The sequence below is a fragment of the Rosa rugosa genome, chromosome 2 (assembly GCF_958449725.1).
Source record: "Rosa rugosa chromosome 2, drRosRugo1.1, whole genome shotgun sequence".
Taxonomy (NCBI): Eukaryota; Viridiplantae; Streptophyta; class Magnoliopsida; order Rosales; family Rosaceae; genus Rosa; species Rosa rugosa.
In genome coordinates this window covers 14,737,647-14,755,068 of record NC_084821.1, presented here as the reverse complement: position 1 = coordinate 14,755,068, position 17,422 = coordinate 14,737,647, and the positions used below count along the sequence as shown (strand labels likewise).

Sequence of the window (17,422 nt, the reverse complement as noted above, 5' to 3'; positions counted from 1 at the left end):
TTTGAGAACAAAGTCGAGCACTTTGGCTTTGGAGAGGTGTATATATAAAAATATGTGGATGGGTACTGATGAAATCCCTAAACATTTTGATGAGGAATTGTTTCCGTGGGAACATTGAAGTTGGAGGCTGGAGAGAAAGAGCTTGAATAGCAACTGCAACTACGCAGGGCAGAAAAAACTCAAAAAAGAAAGAAAAAAATATTGGTTATTTGGTCGTCTGATCGGGGACATTGAAGAAAAAAAAAAAAAAAGGAAAAGAAAAAACGAAGAAGAAGAAAATTTAGAGACCTTTCAACACCCTCCACTTCGCACTGTACCTCGTATCCAAACAGCCGGCTCCACGTGTCTCCCATGCACAACATGATGGTCGGTTGGGTTACCCAAGTAGAGATATATATATATAGAAGAGTTGGCGTTCTGTTTCCCAGTAATTACTGTTTGAGTAATCTTGCTATATATACACATATCTCTATGAAGACCAAGGAAGATATTTTCTGCTGTTTCTGATTTGCTGGGGAGAATCAGAGGGACGTAGCTAAGGAGATAGATTCTGGTAAGTGCCACTGTTGCATCTTTACATCCATTTTGTTTTTATTGTTGACCTGAGAGGCTGAGACCTCCATCTTCTAAAATGTTTGGTTCCTTGCTTTTGTAAACGAAAAAGTTCAACATGAGAGTGATGAGAGTCTCCCTTATCTTCAGGCACCATGTTTGGCTGATTTGAAGAGATAGGATCATATGAATATCTTCATTAGATTGTTTAATCATTACTGATTTCAGGATATCAAAATGTCTCACAGATCAGAAGAAATGGATATCGGTGAGTCCGAATTAAACTTAATACCCTTTTGATTCTACTTACAACACTCTTGAAGACCACCTGTCCACAGTAATGGGCTCACTTTTCTTCGATTTATATGGTTAAATAGGAAAACTGCAACAAAATGCTCGTGACCATCTTGAAAAGGCCTTCTTGGAGCAAGGCAAAGCCTTTTTAAAATCTGAAGGGCAAAAGAATGATCTTGAGAAAAAGCTTGAACAGAACGAGGCTCAAAAGAACGATCTGCAGAAAAAGCTTGAGCAGAATGAACTTGCCAAAAAAGAGCTTCAGCAGAAGACTGAAGATGAACAGATGTGGGCGGGCATGTATTTTATTGTTAGGGAAGAGCAGAAGCAGAGTGAAACTCAGATGAAAGAGATTCAGAAAAAGCTTGAGCAGAGTGAATCCCAGAAGAGAAAGCTTGAGAAGATTGAAGAAGCTCAAAAGAACGAACTTAAGAAGGCACTTGAGCAAAGTGAACTTGCCAAAAAAGAGCTTCAGCAGAAGACTGAAGATGAACAGATGTGGGCGGGCATGTATTTTGTGGTTAGGGAAGAGCAGAAGCAGAGTGAAAATCAGATGAAAGAGATTCAGAAAAAGCTTGAGCAGAGTGAATCCCAGAAGAGAAAGCTTGAGAAGATTGAAGAAGCTCAAAAGAACGAACTTAAGAAGGCACTTGAGCAGATTGAAGCTCAAAAGAACGATTTTGAGCAGCGCGAGATGAAATTAAAACAAGTGGTATTACCATTAATTTTTATCTTTTGATTGTCTAGGTCTTTCCTTTGTGGAATAATCTAGTGATTGTAGTATAATTGCCTGAGACATTCTTGGAAATTATTGTTTGATAGCTAATTTATGCTTTCCCCTTCTCCCTCAGCAGGAGCGGGTTAATATTGAGCAGAGGAAGGCTAATGAAAATTTGTTAAAAGAAAAGGTATGTTTTCTATTTACTTTCAGAACCAGCAAGGACATTTGTTACATCATGCTTATACGAATGAGTGTTTTGAAATTTTTATTTTGGTGACTGAGGGGAATGGCAGAATGAAAATGAGGAGCTCCCGAACAAGATCACTGAGTTGGAGGATCGTAAGAATCAAGTTCAGGATGAGGAGGATTTAGATGATGAGTCTGAGGACGAGCATGAAGAGATGGGTGAAATTCGAGAAAAGTTAAAGGAGAAAGAAGAAGAGCTGGCCAATGTTGAAGCTCTAAACAACACACTTATTGTTAAGGAGCTTAAAAGCAACACTGAACTGCAGGAGGCTCGTAGAGAGATAATCAGAGTACGTATGTATATGAATTAAAGGTTCTGAATTTGACTATTTGAGTGTGATTTTCAAGGTGAATACAGGAAGCTTACACCATGCTTGGAAATGCATTTATCACTAACTTAAATCAAGACATGCAATACTTTAGAAATTTGATTGAGAACTAAAATTAATGGGTGTAGAAGTCAGTTGAGGTCTGAACCAAGGGAGGGTTGACATATTTTCGTTTGTTTTTTTCGTGTTTAGCTGTTGTCTGATCTTTTGTATCCGTTTTATGATTTCTCATTAGCATTTCTAATATCATTTTCTAAACTAGTTACCTTATGTTACACAGATCCAACTGTAATGCTAGAAAGTAAAATCTTACGCATTGGCTTTGGACTTTAATCACATGTATTTAGAACCTTTAATCTGTTGAGGACAGACAAGCAGTAATGTTATTCAATAACTCTGTCCCAAATACAACTTAACTGTTAGAAATGCTCTCTTATTTGGTTTGATCTTCTGAACATGTTCCTTTTATGGTTGGAGATTCCATCAAATTTTAGCTTCATGTTATCTTTGTTGAGGCTCAGTCGTTAATGTATTAATCATGATGCTTGCTTGTCAATATGATAAATAGTATTTTCATATGGTTTGAGTAAAGTTTTGTACTTTTCAGGGATGGGAATCAGCAAGTCGTGCTTTTATTGGTGTCAAGAGAATGGGAGAGCTTGACAGCAAACCATTTCAGACTGCATGCAAGAGAAAATATAATACAGAAGAAGCAGATGACCAGGCAGCAGCACTATGTTCTCTATGGGAGGATTATATTAAGGATTCAAGCTGGCATCCATTCAAAACTAGCAAGGATTCCTTTGGACATTGTAAGGTATAAATTTTCCTTAGAATGTACTATCTAACAGTGAATAGAATACTATTGTTGGTAACATTAGTTTCATTGCTCCTCCTATATCGGTTTAACTTCTCATGGGCATGTACTTCCAATTAGAGAAATATTCATGTTATTGTTCCTAATGCAGTAAAAGACATCCAATTTTCCTTTTCTTGCTCATGAAATTAACTTATTTTCCTCTCACAGATGCTAAACCTATAGGAGTCTTTCCTTGTCTAATAATGAGCTTGAATTGTACCCCAGATGAACCATTGCACCAATGTCCTAATTAATGACATTGTCCCATGTTAAAATTCTAGAATGACATTATTTTACCCCATCGTGTTTCTTGAAATTGATTTACTAACATATTGGATGCGGGTACGTACACAGGAGATTATTGATGAAGAAGATGAAAAATTGAAAAAGTTAAAGAACGAGTTTGGTGCTGAAGTTCATCTGGCTGTGTCAACTGCTTTGCTGGAATTGAATGAGTATAATCCCAGTGGTAGGTATGCACTTAAAGAACTATGGAACTTTAATCATGATAGAAGGGCATCATTAAAAGAGGGAATATTGCATCTCCTGAAGCAGTTGAAACTGCAAAAGAGGAGAAGAACCTCATGAAGGTATGCATTTGGCGAGTATTGAGTTTTTAACTTGAGTAATGATTCTTGCTAGAAATCTTTCATTCAAATGTAAACTAGAAATGGATAACAAGATCTTGGTAATATAGTGACTTGTGTATTTCTCTTATATAAGTTGGCTTAAATTCAGGTTTGATTGGTTTAAGGTCTCTCATTGTTTAATTAGCGTAATGCATGGCCAAACTTGAAGCATTGCTGCCAGTGTCCAATATGAGGCCTCTTTATTTAATTGGTTACCCTCGTCATTTTTTTTTTTAAATCTTTCTTTCCACACATACAGTGCATAAAATCATAAGCTTCTTTACTACTTTCCAATAGATTTCAGGTTGGCCATAGCTTCTTCAAATTTGTCATGTGATTCGTAATGCACTTTAATTTGGTATTATTTATCTTTACATAAAGATGACCTTTATAAATAATGGGCCTATTGTTTTAAAATTCATGCGGGATGATATGGTTGTGTAACTGATTTTTCTGAACATCGCGTTTCTTCTGTTAGAACTCAAGGAAATGTTTTATTTGTGGTGTTTCTTGGTAAATATGATCGATGTGCTCACACATCTGTGGATGGGAGGGGGGATTTGGCATCATCAAGCACCTTTTGCAGTACTGTTCTGCCTACCCTCCCTGAAATATTCATTGAAATCATGAAAATATTTTCGATGAACTGGTTTTAACTCAATGAGACAGTTCATACCAAACATGTTCTGTTACATGCTGTATCCAGACTTTTCTTTTTTTGGCAAATGACTAATTTCATTGCTTACCATTACTACTGAGTTTCTTATGTTTCTGTTGTTAAGTTGTTTCAAACTTTACATTTACTGGAAACTGATAGTTGCTTGCTGATCTCACACTAGGTTCTGACCACATCCTGTTGTCCAAAATTTCAGAGTAGGGGATTGTCTCGAGAGTGATGGCGCTCAAGGGAATCGAGAAGCTGCTATACTTTCCTGCTAGGAAGCTTTTGAAGTTGCCCTGCCGAGCCTGTTTCGTATGTGAAAATCAAGTCGTTTCTGTGTAGTTTTGTAGTCCAACTTACATAGTTAGGAAACAATCATTATGTAGAACTAAGATTTGGATAGTTCCATGTCAATTCCAAGTTCCCAACACGTTTGTTCACCCTGACTTAAATGACTTCGTCTTAAATCTATGGTCAAGTTTAGTTGGACTGATCCGGGACAATGGAAACCTATCTGGGCCTCGCTGGGGGCAGGTCTCGCTCTGATGTGTGTTACTAGCTGGGTGTCACAGGCCCTAATTAGCCTAGGCCCAGTGTTTGGCTCTAGGTGGTCGATATGGGGCCTGTTTCGAGCTTGCAAATGGGGGTACCTATAAAGACTGTGTCAACTCATATAACACACTGGCCTGAGAATAATCACAGCAGGATTAGGAAAGTCGTAATTAATTCAAGATTAAATGAGAATATGAGAGTAGTTAATGCTGGAATATAAGGAAATAAAATGAATCCCTTACGATTCTCTACTTTTTTTTTTCTAAGTTACTATCTATGTGCTCACTCAATATGGTAAAAGAAAATAAGAAGAGAATAAATTTATTTTTATCTATTACGTTCACTATGTTTTCTTTTTCTGAATCAGAAATCTGTGAACCAAACACGACCCGTTGCAGAGATTTGATATATTTCTTTACTTGACTAGTGGTACACAAATCTATTCTTTTCTCGAGAAAGGTTGCGAATACACTTTGGGGTAAGAAAAAGTAAAATGGAAAAAAACTTTCAACACCCCCGATTATTTGTGGCCAATCACCAGCAAAAGTCAAAATGAAAGGCACAAGACTGCCCCGCCCCGCCCAATTCACCAAGGCCCTCGTTGCCAAATGGTCTCTACATTCATTACCAAAAAAGACATGGTCTCTACATTCATTACCAAAAAAGACATGGTCTCTATATTCGATTTCCCCCGTCCACGTGTCTTCTACTAACCAACGATATCAGAACCAATAAGCAGAGGAGTTTCTTCGATGAAGACAAGCCATGTTGCTAGATTTTTTCATCCCTGTGAACCAGAGGAAGAGCCCTTGCTTTGGTTCAGTTCAATTTGGTTTGTAGGCATCCACAGGGTTCGCTAATCAAATTGAGTAAGCACATTCTGCTTTGTGTTCTATATGCTGTTCTTTGTTCTTGAAAACGAAATCTACTGTTTGGTTGCTGAGAAAATTTCAGAGAAGGTGTGTTTATTAGTTTGGGAACTTGGGCTAAAAATGAAATCCCACTGTTTGTGACCTGCCGTTAGTATGAACCCTTTTGCTTCATAAGTTAGGCAACTGTCTCTTTTGTTGCTGTTTTCCAAGCCATAAACCCAAAACCTTTTGTCTCTGCATGGTTGCTTTGAAGACGTAGGATTTATTCTTCTAATCTTTAAATTTGTTTCTGGAATTTTGTGTTGGGGAGAACAAGTTTTGTACCTTATCTATTTTCTCTGATGCAGGTTTGATATGTCTGACATATCAGAAGAAATAGATATTGGCGATCAGTCTGCGTTTTGTCACCAAGATATTGATATTGGTGAGTCTGATTCTATTTTAAGAAGCGCAACCATGTTCATTTGGCTTTCCCTTTGGAAAAGGGTTGCAGTATTACTTTATTTATCTTCTTATGTTGATAAGTAGGGAAATTGCAACGAAATGTAGCTCATGTCTTTGGAGAGGCCTTCTCAGAGCAGGGAAAAGTCTTTTCAAACTCTGAGGTTCAAATAAATGATCTTAAGATAAAGCTTGAGCATACAAGATCTCAACAGAAAGAACTTCAGGAAAAACTTGAGAAGAGTGAAGCTCAAAAGGAAGAGCTCCGGAAAAAGATTGTGCATAGCGAGGCTCAGAACAAAGAGCTTAAGAAAACTGAAGAAGCTCAAAGGAAAGCACTTAATGAAGTACTGCTTCAGGAGAGTGAGACTAGAAACAGAACTTTGGTATTGTTATTCTTCTTCGCTCAAAATTCAGTTAAAGTATCTTCTGTTTGTTGGGTAATATAATGGCTTAGATGCTCTTAGCAAACATCTGGTAGAAGAAAATGCTCTGTTTTTTTCTTCTTCCCAATCTGCGAGATATTGATAAATCAATTTTGGTGATTGACTTGCAATGCAGGAACAGAGTGAGAAGCTTGGTAGGAAATTGAACAGATTGCTCAACCATTGTGATCTCCAGCATGAACAAATGAATGTAGTTTTGAATAAGTTAAAGAAGATGGAAGAAGAGTCGGTAGAAGTACGTGCTCTATACTCTACACTTATGCGCAAGGAGGACAATAATCATGATGAGCTGATCAATGTACGATACCATCTTGAAAAGACCTTCTTAGAAAAAGAAGCCTTTTCAAAATCTGAAGATCTAAACAATGATCTTATGAAAAGGCTAGGTGAGAGTGAATCCCAGAGAAAGGAGCTCCAGGAAAAGCATGATCATAGTGAATCTCAGAAGAAAGAGCTACAGGAGGAGCTTGAGCGGATTGAAGCTCAGAAGATAGAGCTTCAGAAAAAGGATGATCAGAGTGAAGCCGAACTGCAGGAGGCTCATAAAGAGTTCATCAATGTATGTATAGTTGTATACAACAGTTTTCAATTTCTATAGGTTTGTTATTATTCTCCATTCTATTGTATTAAAATACAAGAGGCTTACACTACATGGATTTAAAGGTATAAATATCCTGAAACAAAGGGCATGACAATACTTTACAATTTCAATCTAGGAGGGGGATTAAATAGGGTTTTGAAGGAATCAATCAGGACTGAAACAATGGGAGGTTTAATAGTATATATGTACCGTGTATGCATCATATATCTGTAATTTCTTTTTGGATTGTGTGTATGAATACATAGGGTTTGGATAATTTGTCTAGATTTATCCCATGTTTTCAGCACTTCAAACATCAGGCTTTGTTTCCAATGTACCATATTCTTTTCTAAATACAATTTTCTATTTCACATGTCTTTGTTTTTGGTTCTGATATTTTGAAGATGTTACTTGATTTAAAATGGGGTGGAGGATCCATCTAGATGACTTCTTAGTTTTATCTCAATAGGACAATGCCTTTTCATTCGATGGGATCATAACATGTGGTCAATGCAGGGACTAGGAGGTTTAAGAATTTGTTCTTTAATTGGTGTGAAGAGAATGGGAGACCTCAGCAAAGAACCATTTCAAACTTCATGCATGAGACGATATTCTTTAAAAGAAGTAGATGGCAAGGCAGCAACACTATATTCTCAGTGGCAGGGCAACCTTAGGGATCCAAACTGGTATCCTTTCATAACTAGCATGGATTCTTGTGGAAATTCCGAGGTATATATATGTAATTTATAATGCTCTGTCAGACCATGAAAGCTTTATACCTTGGAGTACCATTGTTAGCGAAACCATTTTCTTTTGTTCCTGCCATACCACTTCTACTTCTTTTGAGTGCAATTAAGGTTTCAATTGAAGAACTATTCATGTTGTCATTCCTGCATATACAAACTATAGCAATTGTTATCAAAAATATATTTATGTGACCAATCCTTTGAACCTTAAATCTTCATGTCTTGTTTGAGGCTGATATTGTTAACGTTTGTTTTACTCTCACACCGCTCAATCTATGTACTGGTCATTTGGTCATTTACAACAAAAAGGCACCATATTTCCGTTTCTGTGAACCATCTAGTCAGAATCAATGCATATTTCATTCTTAATTTTCATCTAGTTTGCTGACTGGTTATTGCGGATGTGGCTATGCAGCTAACAATCAATGAAGACGATGAAAAATTGAAACAGATAAAGGTTGACAATCTTGGTAGTGAAGTTTACAAGGCTGTGACAACTGCTCTTATGGAATTGAATGGCTATAATACCAATGGTAAGAGTGCAAGAACAGAATTATGGAATTTTAAAGAAGGGAGGAGGGCAACATTGAAAGAGGCAATATCGTCTGTACTGAAGCAATTGAAACTGCAGGAAAACAGGAATGGTAAAAAGTTGTCAGAACAAAAGGTTTGTTTCCACTTATGTAGTTGAAACTAGGAAGTTTCATTGAATATGAATGAGTCTTTGAAAAATTGTTGAATTGGAACAGCAACTTGATGTGAAGAAGACAAACCCGGATGAATTGGAACAGCAGCTTGATGTGAAGAAGAAAGACCCGGGTGACATTAATGAAATTCAAAAGAAGTTAGAGGAGAAGGAAGATGAGTTGAAAGATTTAAAAGATGATTTTGAATATTCAGAAGCTCTCAACTCTACACTATTTGTCAAGGAGCGTGAAAGTAATAATGAACTGCAGGATGCTCGCAAGGAGTTAATCAGGGTATGTTTAAGTTTTATGTTTTAAGTTTCTGTGTGTTATTCATCCATTCCATTATTGTGTGCTTAAACACAAGATGCTTGCATCTATATACAAAAAGGGCATGCCATTCTCTATAATTTCAAATGAGGGCTGATAATGTGGAGAACAGACAGGTCCGGATTGGGAATTTGTATAATTTCTGGAACCAGTTTACTGCACTTGGTATTTAACTGGTAATTTTCTGCCTTTCAGGGACTGGTGGATGACGGTTTTATTGGCGTGAAGAGAATGGGAGAGCTTGACATCACGCCTTTTGCAACTGCATGCAAGAGAGACCATTCTATGCTAGAACCAGAGGTGTGGCAAGATTATCTTAGTGATCCAAGCTGGCATCCGTTTAAAGCGATCGAGGATGAATTTGGAAATCGGAAGGTATAATATATACAAAACTAATCAAGCACACCCAACAATCAGTAGCTAGAATACCATTGTTGATGACATTGTTCCTTTGTTGCTCTATGCTATATTGGTTGTGGTGCAGGAAATTCTTGATGTAGATGATGAAAAATTGAAGAGTATAAAGGGCGACGATGCAGTGTACAAGGCAGTCACAACTGCCTTGATGGAATTGAAGGAGTACAATTCGAGTGGTATGTATGTGACAGATGAACTATGGAACTTTCAAAAAGGGAGGAGGGCAACACTACAGGAGGGATTATCATATATATTATTAAACTGGAGACCTCTGAAAAGGAAAAGAAAAATTTGACTCGTAGGTTCAGTTGGAAATCACCATCACCATTGCGAAAATTATTTATTTTCATAGAGACTCAGATGCAGCGTCAAAGCATTTTTTTTTATTTTTTTGATCACTTTAAGATGTTATTAATCTATTTTTTTATTAAGAGATGAGCATTTATTTTCCAACATTGGTCAAATCTTTCCAGGTCAATTATATTTTTCTGCTTGGTTTTGTATCTTTGTTTTATAAATAGGAAGATGGATTGAACCAAAATCAAAACAAAACAGGGTTCATACACCAGCCTTCAAAAACCAAATCACACGCCCATGAGGGTTGGTTCAGTTGGCAAGGATCGGATTGTTCGTTGAGCCCCAACCGAGTTTGAATCCCGCTAATCTTTATTAGGGATAGTGAAGCCTCCCCTGTGCCTAAACTTTTTTGGGCTCTTGACCATTTACATAGTTTGGGCCCAACAAATGTTCACTTACTCTATTAAAAGATTTATGTGCTCACTTAAATGGGTAAATGTAAAAATATAAGTTTGCCCTCCAAGGTAATGGAGTGCAAATATCTATCTATCTATGCACAAGGTATGAAAAAAGAGCAAGGTAGTTTAAACATAGTTCCTAATAAAAAGGTAGGAAAAAAAAATGATTCATTGCAGCTTGTCTTTTCCCTTAAGAAATTATCTTTGTACTAGGTATCAAAATTGCAAACATATCTATACACATGTAATGAAAAAAGGGCAACTTAGTTTTAACATTGTTCCTATTCAAAAGGTAAGGGAAAAAAAAAATCGCAACTTGCCTTTCCCTTAAGATATGAAAAATACAGCTCCCTTTACAGAATTTTTCTCCTTTGGACGATTTATCTTAAGGTGCAAAAGTAGATAGGCACAATGTAGAATATTACATTTTTAGATGGATCAAAACCTTCTTATGAATACCCATCTGAAATATCTATTTGATTGTATAATACTATAATGAAGTTGAACAACATGGCAATTCTATAATGAAGGTGTAAAAACAAGAAGAAAGTGATGAGAATAAAGGAGAAGAAAAGAGACAAGATATAGGGTGTAGAAAAATGATTGTAAGGTATGATCATTTTATTTAAGTTATAATTTTTTTTAATGACTATGCATTAATTAAGGGTTCATTGTGCTGATGAAATATTATAATTGGTATGGTTTTTATGAATATCAAATTAATTGAAAAACAACATTAACTCTCAATTAATTGACTCATAGATTATTGATTGTTTTGAGTAATACTGTTATGGGTAAATTCAGTATGTGGAATAGTAGAAGTTAACTCATCATGCTAATATAGGAAAGTAAGCTGATGTAGATCAGTAGATGCCTATTCACTGGACCGCAATTAACAAAAAATTTCGTCCGGATTACATTTATAATAGGTAATAGTTTTTGGACTTAAAACAAATTAACTCTAATTACCAGACGCGGGACTCCGATCACCAGTCACCGAAGGTCCTCAAAGAGGTCGTTGGAGATCTTATAGGTCACCAGAGACTTTTATTACCCCTAATAAAACCTAATAAATTTTTATTGGGGAGCAATAAAACCGGACACCAGACTCCTGTCAAAAGATTCCGGCAGCCAATCACGGGCAAGCAAAGTCTCCGATGACTTCTCTCGCTCTAAGTGATAAAGAGAGAAAGCGCAAAACTGTCCCAAAAATAAACAAAAAATAATAAAATAAAATACTTAATTGAATATTAGGACAAAAGATATGTAAGCTAGTGGGTAAATGGGCACCCACTACCTAAGAGATCAAGGTCCTGAGTTCGAGTCACCATGGGGGTAGGAGTGAAATCATTTGATCATCTTTTCAATAAATAAAAAATAAATAAATAAAAAAAGTGGGTAAATGGGCAATCTTATAAAATGTTTGGGTAAATGAGATTAGTGTAGCTCAAATTTGGGTAAATAAACAATTTCCCACCTTTTTTTGTCCAAAAAAAAAAGAAAAACCAAATGCTTAGCAAGAAAAGTCTTTGATCTAATGCTTAGCAAGGGCTGCATGGTTGATGTTCGTGGTTGTAACATATTGATAAATGAATACTGTAAGCATAAAAGGATTGATGAGGCCAACCGGGTTTTTCAGGAAATGCTTCGTACGGAACTTGTTCCCGATACCATTACTTACAGAACTCTTATCGACGGTTTTTGTAAACCGGGGAGAATACAGGTAGCAGAAAAGTTGTTCTCTCAGATGCAAGGTTGTGGCCAACTTTCAGATCTTCATACTTATGCCATTTTAGTTGATGGCCTATGTAGAAGCAACCAACTTTCAACGGCAGTGGAACTGCTTAGAGAGATGGAAGACAACAAGTTGGGAGTAAATATTGTAATTTACATCATCATCATTGATGGTCTGTGCAAAGCTGGAAAACTTAAAGAGGCCAGGATCTCAGACCCGTATCCGGGCACCTAGCATCAACGAATTTTCCTTGGTTTCTTGTCCGGTTTCTTCCTCCTTGCTTTCGCACTAATTATCTCCATCAATTTCAAGCATTTCACAGCTATGGAAGCTACACTACTTAATGACTAAGAAGTACTGTATTAACAGGCAAAATGCATTTATAAGCTAATGCCTTCAAATTTAGCAGAGTTTGAGACAACATGTACAATATTATGTGACAAAATATAAGGTTGAGATACAAGACGACTCATGAATTTATTTTCATTATTATATGAAATGTCAAAGTTGCAACTAAACAAAAGTTCAGCTTTTGTTAGTCACAGGCAAATTTATTAGATTCCCCCGATCAACTTTAAAGGATTGCGTTTGACATTACACTCCTGGAACTAAACTAACCAAGTTCCAACATCTTATAATAAATAAAACAAGTTCCCAGTTTCCACTTATACAGGCACAGGTTCGATAAGTAGAGAAGCTACAAAATCTTTGAGAATGGTTCCAGCATGAGTGTAGCCATCTTCAGACTTGTATACTACATCTATCACGCGTGTGAGATTCAGAACTCGCATTAAGAGGGACATGTCAAGAGGTGTAGGGTGGAGGCACTCTTCATTTATGTCCTTCCATGCATCACTCACTTGTTTACGAAATTCAATTATGGTTTCTTCTTCTGTCGCACCGTATTGTTTCATGTAACATTCCACAGCCGAGGCAACATGTCCTCTCTTTTGCTCAAACTACATAGGCAAGAAGATTAAGATAAAAATTAGCTGAGGAAGAGTTTAAGAAAGTACATATATATAATTCAATTACCTTGTGGGATACAACGTCATCCATGAGTCTGCAAACTACTGCTGAAGCCTTTACAATCTTAGGGTCACTGAAGATCCACTCAAAGGAGTCTTTTGTAACGATATCTCCCATTCCAACAAAGGATGTGGTTGCTAGCATTGAGTAGGCTGAAGTGACAAGGGCTACTTCCATGTATTCATCCATTGTTGGTGTGTAGTTCTTGTGAAACCATGAACCTGTCTCTTCATCTAGGACATACATGCAGCAAGTTAACTATTAATAATTAACCTTCAATAACTTTATGAATTTACAATACTGAAGGTAATTTGAGGCTTAATAAATTACCGCTTCTTTTGCGTAATTGATACGATATAATTGTCCCTTGTTTGCAAGCTCTTGTTCTGTTTCAGCATAGACATCTAACAGTGCCTCGTAACAGACTTTCATATACTCCGGTAGTTCATCCATGGCTGAGATGTCCCACCTGCATATAAGCAAGACGACGGCGATTACATGTGGAGAAACTTTTGTTAGGAATAAATTGAGGTTATATAATATATATAAGGCAAAATGTATATATATCAATTTCAAACCTCTCAATTGCTCTAGTAAAGAGGTCTAGTTCTTCAAGCGTGCCATACACATCATAAATGTCATCGATAATGGACGTCATGGCAATAACTTTGGTTAGTGTCCTCCTGGCAAAGTAATACTCAGGCTCAAAGTAGACTCCCAAAATCCAGAAGTAGCACTCGATTACTCTGTCTCTTGCAAAAGGTAGCTTGCTAGCAAAGTCCAACTCCTTCCACCACCTAATCAATCACATAATTAGTTATCACACACATTTATCTAATTAATTAGAACAATATTCACGTGTTTCTTTAATTACTTTCTTGCATGGTGTCTACTTAATGAGTATGGTAATTAATAAATATCAACCTTGCAATATCACTTAGTTCTTTCTGATGCACTTGTTGGAGCAGGTTGAAATCCAGCTTTGCAAAACTCAGCAAAATTCGGTTACGTGATCCGTGTAGTTCCTGGTGGAGAGACATGTAGTGCCTCGCTTCTAGCCTCGGTAAGCCCTTCCGGAGTGGTTGATTCAAGGCATGCCTTACTTGTTTCGAAAGCGGGGGGCTTAAATGGTTTGCTAGCGCTGCCGACTCTAGATGTGTGGTGGTGAAGGTCAGTGCTTCTTCTAGAAAATCCTCTCCCCGTACTCTAAGATGTGTGGCTTCATACAAGCTTTGTAGCCCCACTACATCATCGTGAAGCGATGTGTAGTCGAACTTGTTGAACATATCTGCTTAATTATTCATATGCGCGCCAATGTACACAAAAATTAGCCTATTTTTAAACAGAAAGAGTTAATAGGATTAATGCAGGGAAAATTATATTTGCAACTTTACCGCATGAAACATTGTAACCATGCTGCCTCAACAAGCGAAAACGAAGAGCACAGGTGTGCAGATCACCATCACAGTAACCATTAAAATTGTTGTGAATTTGCTGCATAGTTTGGTCAATCTCGTATTCAAAATGGTAAGACACGCCCAAGCGTTGAATGTCATCAATCAACTCCAGTTTTTCCAAACAAGCTTCAACTGGCGGAGCCATTAGCACTCTCTTCACTTCTTCCTTCAGTTGTTGGACATGTTGCTCACCATTTATGTTAGTTTCCTATATACAGGGCGATAGAAGAAATTAACAAAAATATCGATCATCTCATCAGACAGATAATAACATGTAATAGATGTAGTGTTGCTTCAGATCGATGTACGTACCATAGTGTTGTTACAAGACAGAAACTGGTCTCCCCAAATACTGGGATGGAAATTTGCCGAACGTCGACTGTCGGCATCAGTAGAGGCATTCAGTGTTGGAGGGGCTTGAGAAGCTATATTGACCCCGTTGAGAGACATATTTCAATATGGCTTAATTTTATCAAAGGTTTGATTAAGTGGCTGGGTAGCAGTATGAGTTGAAATATTGCTCCCGTTGCTTTGGTATTTATAGTAAAATATCTATGAAAGAACAGTATACAACCATACAAGAGATTAATATCTAGGTAAATATCTGGGTTACAAACTAGCATGCATAAAGCATAAAGCATAAAACATGCATACAAGATACAAGTACGTACTGATCGACATTAATTGCACGCATAAAGCATGAATATCGAGTCGTTGACTATAGGTCAATGAATAGGTGATTCATCCCCTACGTACATTAAATATGACAGATGCAAGTCGTCGTCTAGTGAATGCAACAACAAAAGTGATTCATCTCCTCCGTTTAATATGACACGTGTATAATGATTAATGACATATGCATATACGGGAAACGCTGTCTGCATGTGAGTCAGATAATATTGAATTAACTCCTACCTAGCTAGTCTCCTTGGTGAGGAAACCAAACATGCAAATTAAACGTGTTCGATCGGTTGTGTCTACAAAAATTGAAAACACGTTGGTAGCTCCGTGGTCCACCTTTTTGTTTTGAAAAATTGAAAACACCTTTTTGACCATGTGAACGGGCCGTGTGAAATACAGTCATAATCACCTGGTCACCTACTGACTAAATATTATTTGGTCAGTCACCGTTCGATTGACATCGGACGGTTGACAGCTAAGTGATGAAATCTGATATGAGAGATGTCAACCGTCTGATCTCAATCGAACGGTGACTGACCAAATGATATTTGGTCAGTGGGTGACCATGTGAACGGGGCCGTGTGAAATACAGTCATGATCACCTGGTCACCTACTGACCAAATATTATTTGGTCAGTCACCGTTCGATTGACATCGGACGGTTGACAGCTAAGTGATGAAATCTGAGATGAGAGATGTCAACCGTCTAATCTCAATCGAACGGTGACTGACCAAATGATATTTGGTCAGTGGGTGACCATGTGAACGGGGCCGTGTTAAATGAGACTAAAGCAAAAGAAATTTAGAGGCTTTCCTAGAAGGATATTTTCAGTACAACAACAAAGAAAACTATTTGGTATAATAAATATGAACTAAAGATACATCATTAATTGGAATATATATATACATCTGTTGAAGAAATCTGTCAAAATTCTTAAAAATTTCATTTGTGAAAGTTTGAGTTTTCCAAAACTAAACATAAAATCTTAAATATTTAATAAAATTTTCAAGAGAATTGGGTGTTAATCCATTAAAAGAAATTGTACGTGGGTAATCGTACACGGTGACCACCATGGATGGCACATTCGACTTGCATCATTCCTTAGGGAGCCCTAAAGCTACTTACATAATGCTTACCTAGATAGAAGCACAAAGTAACTAGTAATTTGACAATATTAGGATTTTCTTTGAGCAATTCAAGATCAAACCCTAATTTATTCATAAATCTTAGGGCCACCCTCGTTTGATTCTCCTTTCGTATTCCTATGTCTTTGATAGCTAAATTAAAAGCTATTGATTTTCCTTATTCACACTTAAGATTGTCAATTATAGCAAGGGTAAACAAGGGGTCTTTCTCGCATAAAACTAAGGTTCTAAATACTCAAAACAATGTCACAAAAGTGACCACTGTTCCTAGAGAACAGCAGTTGAAAACCTAATCTAAACTGATCACACACAAAAAAAAAAAAAAAATTACAGAGATGTACTAGACACACAGAGAGTCCAGCACACAAAATTTGAAAATTTTTGGATGTCGTTTACTATTTAAAATAAATACAAACATATAGAGTACAAAAGCTGAAAATAACAAAAACTGGTTTTAAGATGGTTTGAAAACAATATGATGAAGATAGTTAGGGAAGATGCATCCACCCCTGACAATCACACACAAGATAATTTGTTCAATCTTAATTCAATTAATCTAGATGAAGATGCTCAGGTTGGCTCGGTACGCTTAAATACAACCTATTACCATTTCTTACTTTGTACGCTAAGCAGGATGCTCTACACCTAGGCTATTCTCTAACATGCAAGCTAAAGGTACGTTTATTTGATTTAACAAGAAGAGATCATTATCATTTAAAGGGTTTGAGACATCACTAGGCATCGCAAATAACTTAGTGCCTTGCTAAATCTTGGACTTAGTTTATTTGATAGTGAAAACTAACAATTGCTTCTCTAGAAGGTTTGAGGAGTCCAAATATTGACTCAGGCATCAAACAATCAAAGCGGTAGAATCCTAACATGCATATTAAGCATGCACTCAAAGAATACAAGCAAGCATTCATCAATGGAAAAGTAGTGAACTAAAGTCTCATCTTGAATTAAAATAAAATAAAATCAAAGGTCAAATCATCTTGTATTTCATGTCCAGGGGCTTCAAGCAACCCCCTAACTAATAAAAACTAATTAAACATGGAAGAAACAAAACAAACTAAATAAGGGGAGGAAGAGAGAGAGAGAGCCAGCTACTGCATATGGATCTCCTTTTTATATGCTTAGAGGTTGCCTACATCTTTCTTGTTGTGTAGGAAATCCAAAACCTAAGAGTATATATTAGGCTTAGTGTGCTTAGGTGGAATTTCCCTATTGGCTCTTGAACTTGATGACTCATTCCAACTATT

At 36.8% G+C, this 17,422-nt stretch overlaps 3 protein-coding genes across 9 annotated transcripts; 2 read left to right on the top strand and 1 right to left on the bottom strand.

The window, feature by feature from the left end:
• Positions 1-663: 663 nt before the first annotated feature.
• On the top strand, positions 664-4,784 carry LOC133727872 (factor of DNA methylation 1-like). 3 transcript variants are annotated; one of them, XM_062155281.1, is made up of 7 exons: positions 664-820; positions 930-1,558; positions 1,701-1,754; positions 1,861-2,103; positions 2,750-2,959; positions 3,356-3,591; positions 4,503-4,784. In XM_062155281.1, the coding sequence occupies exons 1-6, from the start codon at positions 790-792 to the stop codon at positions 3,587-3,589; spliced, it is 1,401 nt and encodes a 466-aa protein (XP_062011265.1). In that variant the 5' UTR covers positions 664-789; the 3' UTR covers positions 3,590-3,591; positions 4,503-4,784. The 3 variants fall into 3 exon arrangements, with proteins under 3 accessions (XP_062011265.1, XP_062011264.1, XP_062011263.1); XM_062155280.1 differs by having other exon boundaries at positions 1,698-1,754; positions 4,470-4,784; XM_062155279.1 differs by having other exon boundaries at positions 665-820; positions 1,698-1,754.
• Positions 4,785-5,563: 779 nt separating this feature from the next.
• On the top strand, positions 5,564-9,816 carry LOC133734720 (factor of DNA methylation 1-like). Of its 5 annotated transcripts, none has more exons than XM_062162335.1 (9): positions 5,564-5,712; positions 6,063-6,139; positions 6,244-6,542; positions 6,718-7,161; positions 7,699-7,911; positions 8,344-8,595; positions 8,678-8,908; positions 9,140-9,319; positions 9,429-9,816. In XM_062162335.1, the coding sequence occupies exons 2-9, from the start codon at positions 6,070-6,072 to the stop codon at positions 9,654-9,656; spliced, it is 1,917 nt and encodes a 638-aa protein (XP_062018319.1). In that variant the 5' UTR covers positions 5,564-5,712; positions 6,063-6,069; the 3' UTR covers positions 9,657-9,816. The 5 variants fall into 5 exon arrangements, with proteins under 5 accessions (XP_062018319.1, XP_062018318.1, XP_062018317.1 ...); XM_062162334.1 differs by having other exon boundaries at positions 6,241-6,542; XM_062162333.1 differs by having other exon boundaries at positions 5,600-5,970; positions 6,241-6,542; positions 6,724-7,161.
• A 2,487-nt stretch (positions 9,817-12,303) lies between these two features.
• On the bottom strand, positions 12,304-14,833 carry LOC133732326 ((-)-germacrene D synthase-like). The gene is made up of 7 exons (XM_062159854.1): positions 14,650-14,833; positions 14,275-14,545; positions 13,805-14,168; positions 13,459-13,677; positions 13,211-13,349; positions 12,887-13,138; positions 12,304-12,810 (listed from the first exon to the last, which is right to left on the bottom strand). The coding sequence occupies exons 1-7, from the start codon at positions 14,785-14,787 to the stop codon at positions 12,517-12,519; spliced, it is 1,677 nt and encodes a 558-aa protein (XP_062015838.1). The 5' UTR covers positions 14,788-14,833; the 3' UTR covers positions 12,304-12,516.
• Positions 14,834-17,422: the final 2,589 nt, after the last annotated feature.

What these genes read in the sequence shown, in the direction of transcription:
- LOC133727872 (XM_062155280.1), top strand. Translation starts at nt 790, where the DNA reads ATGTCTCACAGATCAGAAGAAATGGATATCG. An exon ending in ATCAGAAGAAATGGATATCG is followed by an intron (nt 821 to 929) that starts GTGAGTCCGAAT and finishes ATGGTTAAATAG; the next exon opens with GAAAACTGCAACAAAATGCT. An exon ending in ATTCCTTTGGACATTGTAAG is followed by an intron (nt 2,960 to 3,355) that starts GTATAAATTTTC and finishes GTACGTACACAG; the next exon opens with GAGATTATTGATGAAGAAGA.
- LOC133732326 (XM_062159854.1), bottom strand. Translation starts at nt 14,787, where the DNA reads ATGTCTCTCAACGGGGTCAATATAGCTTCTCAAGCCCCTCCAACACTG. An exon ending in TTTACTAGAGCAATTGAGAG is followed by an intron (nt 13,350 to 13,458) that starts GTTTGAAATTGA and finishes GCTTATATGCAG; the next exon opens with GTGGGACATCTCAGCCATGG. An exon ending in TCAATTACGCAAAAGAAGCG is followed by an intron (nt 13,139 to 13,210) that starts GTAATTTATTAA and finishes AATTATTAATAG; the next exon opens with TTAACTTGCTGCATGTATGT.
- LOC133734720 (XM_062162331.1), top strand. An exon ending in CTCATAAAGAGTTCATCAAT is followed by an intron (nt 7,162 to 7,698) that starts GTATGTATAGTT and finishes TGGTCAATGCAG; the next exon opens with GGACTAGGAGGTTTAAGAAT. An exon ending in AAAAGTTGTCAGAACAAAAG is followed by an intron (nt 8,596 to 8,677) that starts GTTTGTTTCCAC and finishes GAATTGGAACAG; the next exon opens with CAACTTGATGTGAAGAAGAC.